This window comes from Lepisma saccharinum, chromosome 22, assembly GCF_977018435.1.
Source record: "Lepisma saccharinum chromosome 22, izLepSacc3.1, whole genome shotgun sequence".
Taxonomy (NCBI): Eukaryota; Metazoa; Arthropoda; class Insecta; order Zygentoma; family Lepismatidae; genus Lepisma; species Lepisma saccharinum.
This window is the reverse complement of record NC_139250.1, coordinates 19,202,950-19,209,602: the sequence shown is the minus strand read 5'-3', so window position 1 is coordinate 19,209,602 and position 6,653 is coordinate 19,202,950. Positions and strand designations below refer to the sequence as shown.

Sequence of the window (6,653 nt, the reverse complement as noted above, 5' to 3'; positions counted from 1 at the left end):
CTTATTGGGGCTGGACAGATAACACTATAAACTTTAATACCATTTTGCATAATTTCTAGGATATGGACAGTGAAAATATTGCATTTCTACGGAGACTGGAAAAGAATCGGTGATTACTTTCAGATACTGGTGGTGTCGACTTTGTGATAAGTCTTTATACTTTAAAAAATGCCCGATCACATACAAATGGCTAAATGTGCATATTAGGGATGAGACAGAATAATCGATATTGGCAGATTATTTTCCCAATCCGATATATCTATAAATTTGTTTTAATTTTTATGGATAATAAAGTTTTCTAAAAAAGTAAATTTCTAAATATTCAACTTCTTTTGCACTGCAGTCGCATGGAAACACACATTTATTAAGGTCAATAGAATATCGGTTATCAGTACTTTATCGGCATTGGCCAGAATTTTATATCTGCCCATCCCTAATGCATACACATGCCTTGAGAAACTTTCCTAACTTGAATTCCTATATATTTCAGGAACATATCTCCCTTGCCCCCGCCCCCCGAAAATTGTATTTATGAAAATCCTAGCCCTATTCGCCACATTACAAATGTCTTTAGTATAATAATCTAAATTTATATCTTCAATTCCTCCTCATCCCCCCAAAATTTAAATTTGCAAGAAATTAATGTCAAGATGGGAAGATTACTTCTGTAAAAATTAATCAATGCACCAGAACATAAAATAACAATTTTATTACAATATACCATTCTTCATACATAAAATGCCTACCAAATTCAACATGTAGTTACAACACAAAAATAATATTTAACTTTCAGATATACTGCATGTATGTACAAAATAAAGGAATCGTCATTTAACAGACTGACTCCTGTCATCCTGGGATAACATTTCAGAACCAAAAGTAACACAATATGCTATAAATACATTGATGCAAAACTGGCCCAACTGGATTATTTAACTGTCATGGTTTCAGTTTTTTATTGCTGGAGCGGTGTATGACTGTGTGGTACCTGCTAACCAATTAATAAATGGTGAAAGCAGGAGGTAGGCATTTCTTCAATCATCGGGACTGGACATGACTATTTTTGTGTACAGCATCTACTTCATTTAACACAACTTCTTAGTGTCAAAAAGTGCAGCGGACTAGATGGGGCTAAAGAAGTAAACAAAATTTTCCCGCACAGTACATTTTGATATATTTTAAGTTCTTTACTCATAGTCATGTAAAAAAAACATCATTCCACTGTATATGTGTGCACTTTGAAACTTGTCTAATTCTACTCATTGCTTTGTCCATTTCTAGGTATGTTAAATAATACCTAGCGCAATTGTCCCTTCAAAGCCTATTCTGTGTTTTCAAGAAAACAATATTTTGTTCTGCCAATTTCGTACATATTCTATTATCAGTGATCAAGTTTCAATGCCATAAATTATGTTTATACGACAGGGAGGTAGGTGCTTGGTCAGATTCCATATTTATTTCAACTTCTTCCAATTGCCAGATGTTTCCAATACTTCAAATGAAGATATCTTGTACTACTGTTAAAATCTAGTTTCAAATCAGGATTCAAACCAGATGGTCCTGAGATCTGTTCAAACAATATAATATAATCCAGCCAAAGAACACAAATATAATAATGTTGTGAAGGCAACATGCTCTATTCTATGGACAAAAAATAAAGTTATGGGATTAATTATGGCATATTCATAAAAAAAGCATGCTTTTTAAAAATTACAAGGTGTACTGGCAACACTGGTTCTGTCAGATGGCAGTACCAGCTACGATAATGAGGTCCGTCAAAGGGAAAAGTGAGAACTTTTTTCCATATATTATCCACACCACACCAAGCACTGTATCTTGTTCAACAACTGCATTTTTTGATACAGTGTTTTCTAATAGGAACTACCAGAATTTTGAGGGGAGCGGCAGGAAGAAATGTTTGAATGTCTTAACATATAGTATGACTAAATATAATTAGATATGGCAGACAACTGGTCACCATGGCTACAGTGGCATGATGTCACCTTTCTGTCTACATTTCTGACGACATTTTCACATAATTGGGGCTCAATCTTGCCAATGACATTATTTTTTTGTAGTATGTTGACAATTGTTGGATTGCTGGCTCATGCCTTACCTATTGCAGACTTAAATTATTCACATATTTGGTGAAAAGTTGGTTTTATAAAATAAAAATTAAAGTAACATGTTTACATGATACAAACATATTGTTCCATTGTGTTTGGCTCCATGCCTACATTTGTCAGGGCCTATAGTTGTCAGCTGATGAACACTATACTGAAAACATCCGGTAGTTCCTATTGGAAAAACCTTATAATTCAGTTTCTTTTTGCCATGAAGGTATGAAGCAGGAAACACTAAAATAGATTGTTACAGATAGAAATTTGTCACAAAACTGAATATTCACATTATGTAAGGAATTCCACATAAATTCTACAAAACACTACAACCAGGAACTGGATGACAAGACAAGCATCTCAATTTTGATGAAAAAAATTACCAGATACAATTTTATACAGATTTAGCCATTTCTAATAGAAACAACCTGCAGAGTAACAAAACATGACTACATTATATCTCAATATATACAGACTATCTTCTCAGTTTTAAACTGCAAGATATACATACAAAACATACTGACATAATCAAATTCCGGAAGACATGGATTGTATATAACAGCTCTTCAACTTCAGTCTGTGGATATTTCTGAATTTCCACTATTTCTCCGAATTTGCATGCTCGTATCACAGTTATGATTCTTTAGCAACATGGTGACATCATTTGACCGATTTCCAATTATTAGTAAAAAGAAGGAAAGGATTCAAAATGTTTTTGGGAAGAGAAACAATTAAGGCTCCATGGAAAACTGAAATACGGCTGAGCTCTAAAAAAAACCTGATGTGTTGGTATACTTTTCCGGAATCCACTTACATGGCATATCCTGGAAATTATGCGAAATGCATTATTTCTGTGGCAACATTGTGGGGAGAAATCAACATGTGATTAAATAATTAACTTGTGGTGTGAAGTTATCAATATTTTAAAGCCAAACTTACAGATTGACATGGTATAGTTTCAATGGAAACCTTGTATATTAAAACTTACAAATATTCTGAACTACCATGGTTTTGCTTTAAAACATTCAAAAGTTACACTAGAATATTAAAACAGTTAACCACAGAATCTTTTGTTCCCACACAATATTGGTGCAAAAGAAATGAAATATTTTAATTTTTCATAATTTGTGGGTTATTCAGACAAGAGCTGAAATAACCACACTCTGGAAAATTATCGTGAATAAAATTCCAACTGATACTCTCCAATACCAACAGTACTGGTATCAGTTGATACCAATACATCGGCATTGATATCAACTCAGCCCTGGCAGTAATCTTCCTGTACTGTTCTTTCACTTTCATGTTTTGTTGAAACCTGTTCTGATTAGCTGTATTTTAGCCTGAAAGTAATGGAATTACAAAAAAGCAAATTAAAAACAAATCATTTCTGTGGCCCCACTATCTGTTTTCTAAGACAGTCCCAACAACATAGTATAACATTATTCAACTGAAGTGTAATGAAGATATACAAATGACTTCTGACGTCTACAACCTTGAAGGCATTCCACCTGCTGCGATGATGGTTTCGCCTGTGATGTATGAGGCATCGTCAGACACTAAGAACGACACGACAGAACCGATTTCTTCTGGCTTTCCCAGCCTGTAATGACATGAAAAATGGAACCATAAAATATTGACTACGAGAATTCCTATAAAACCAAATTAAACATGCATAGGAAGGAATGAACACACACAAAAAACAAAAAAAAAATGCATTCACACTGTTAATATAATTCAAACAAATTTTACAAAATCATAAAGGCAAATGTTTATCATCCTTGTGGGGTTTATAAATTCTTAAGGTTAATGTCCTTAGGCCAATGTCCCCACTCGTTACTGATTTTGTGATTCCCTGACTTTCAAAGTATTTTCACATAAATTTTGAAACCACGTGACAATGTTTTAACTCAGCTTATCCCAAGTTTATTTTTACATTGCAAGTATGATATTCAATTGAAGGAGACAGTTTTTGTAAAAATCTATTTATTTTCTTCATAAGAACATCCACTGCATCAAAATAAGTGCATGCAAGTTCAAGAGAAACTGATACGTCACATTTTCCTGTTTTTGTAAAGAGAACAAATTCAAACTTTAAGACTCACTACTTTTCCCTTGTTTGTATACCACTTTTAAACTTTCACATTTATCAGGATTTACTGAGTTTTTTATCTGTACAGTTACAATATACAAAACTACAGTGACAGAGCTATTTAATGCCATCAACAACACCAAATCGACAAAATTGCACTTCTCAGGTTTTTTCCCTGTACTCTTCAAATGTGAAAATTTCATACACAAAAGATACAAGCTGGAAAAGCCAGGGATATCTTTTTCATACCAGGATTGGAAACTGAAAACACATTTCACTATTCCCGACTGGTTTATTTCCTTGTTCCTTGTGAGGGGATATTTCACACAGAAATGTTTCTTTACATTTTTCATCATGCACATGCATGTGTGTGTGTGTGTGTGTGAGAGAGAGAGAGGCATTTATACCCTGTATTATACAGGGTAATTCAAAATGAATGGTGCAACTTTACAGTTATTAAGACGTTACTATTTATGATAGAAAATGAGATAAGGCATCAATATAAAGAAGAACTCTGGAAGTTTTATTCACATGACTCACATTATAAAGATTCAACATGGGAACAATGTGTTGCTATGCACGAGACAGCAAGTTGTTGTCAATGGTTTCAAAGGCACTAACAATTCGCAGTTGTAACTTTGGCAAATCTTTCGGAAGGGTGAAACACGTGCATGTCTTTGCGCATTGTGATTGAATCAGCTCTCGATAGCTCCAACACACAATACACCTTCTACTGGTCATTTTGCAACACTGGCGATCCTGGTGGAGCATCGGCTAAGCAGAATAAGCCCGCTAAGTGGGAAGAAAACTTCCAGAGTTTTTCTTTATATTGATGCCTTGTCTGATTTTCTATCATAAATAGTAACGTCATAATAACTGTGTAAAGTTGCACCATTCATTTTGAATTACCCTGTATTATCACATTCAAAAAGTGATAAAATTAAATTTGTATTTGTATTTTTGTGATTGGGTGTCTATTGCATGTAAGTTGGTTAAGAGGGTTACGTTTGGTGCTCTAAACATGTTTTAGCAACTGATTTTTGTGACATGTTAGCAGTTTGGATGTGCCAATTGAGAGGCTCCACAAACAGCATTCATTGCAGTGCCTGCTTGTAGCTCAATCAGGGTCACTACTCTAGGACGTTGATAAACTTCAAGTATAATTCCCAGTTTTCAAGGCGAACTATCCAAAAATTCAAGCAGATGTTTTCTCTATTTCAGCCTTACATATTATCTCCTCTCATTGCCCACGTACACACAGTCACACATCCAAATATATTAGCAAAATAAAGGGTCTGTGTGATTCCAATTTATCCAAAAATTCTAATTCAATTCAATTAAACGGTACATATATTTAAAATATTTAATTTAAGATGCGGACTTTACATTTGGCATTTCACATACTCAGACTTGAAACACATCTACAAACACAAGTCACAAATGTTACGGGATGTACAAATCTATGAAAAATTGTTAATTGTACAAGAATTTCAAACTCAAATTTACCTATCAACTTCAAGATATCTTGCAATAATATTCCATCTGTGCGATAGATTGTTCTACAAAGAAGACTAACAGAGTAAAGGAATTGAGAGAATTCTGTTTTATTTTCCAAGCAGCTTTCTTTTCTTTTCCTTCCTCGGTAAAAAAACCTGTCTAAGGGCATTAATATGTATAAATTCAATGGGATTTGGATTAATAAAATTTGCAATTTTTCACGTCTATGGAGAAAAATTCACGTTGCATTCACGCATAATTCCCGGTGAGTAATAGCCACCCTGTCAATGCATCGACAAATTTTCAAACTAATGCCACTCACCGCCTCATAGTGCATGAGCCGTGTTATCACTTCTTCTCGACAGTGTTACTTTTAAATTTACAACACTCATATTACTGATTACATTATAAACTTAATGCAGATGTTTAGTAAACCAAAGGGAGGGGGGTAGACCCATTCAATCTTCCCCCCCCTTTTAGGGAGATTTCACACCAAAGTGGCATGCATGCAACACATGAACCAATCAGCAGCATTTCACACTGTAGTTGCATGACAAACAGCACAAGTCTCCATTCGATTGGCAAAATCCTCAAGCAACACATGCTGCCTGTTGCTTCTGTGTGAATTCTCCCTTATATATACACACATCATCATGGTAGCAACCTGGACAAAAAAAAAAAATTGATCATGATAATACTCACCTATCCATGGGAACGTGTTTCAGTGTCTCTTCTCTAGCAGTCTCCTCTTCAGTAAGCTGAAAACAAATTTTGCAGATTATATCAGGTTACAGGTGGGTTGATGTGTAATTTTTGTGAATACCTAACACATGCCAATATAAAATTTACTAGCACTAACAACTTACATTCTACCAATCTGATACAAATGCATACATGTTCCATAAGAAACTAAATGGTTAATCTGCATCCTTAGCAAATAAATATTTACT

At 34.3% G+C, this 6,653-nt stretch overlaps 1 protein-coding gene across 3 annotated transcripts in view; it reads right to left on the bottom strand.

The window, feature by feature from the left end:
• Positions 1-690: 690 nt before the first annotated feature.
• Positions 691-6,653, bottom strand: part of Dhrs4 (Dehydrogenase/reductase 4) — an 87,489-nt gene continuing 81,526 nt past the window's right edge. For all 3 annotated transcript variants that reach the window (XM_083143745.1, XM_083143743.1, XM_083143744.1), the window contains exons 7-8: positions 6,406-6,461; positions 691-3,717 (exon numbers count right to left, since the gene is read on the bottom strand). In XM_083143745.1, coding sequence (XP_082999871.1) covers positions 3,603-3,717; positions 6,406-6,461 — 171 coding nt within the window. In that variant the 3' untranslated portion in view covers positions 691-3,602. The remainder of the gene's footprint in view (positions 3,718-6,405; positions 6,462-6,653) is intronic.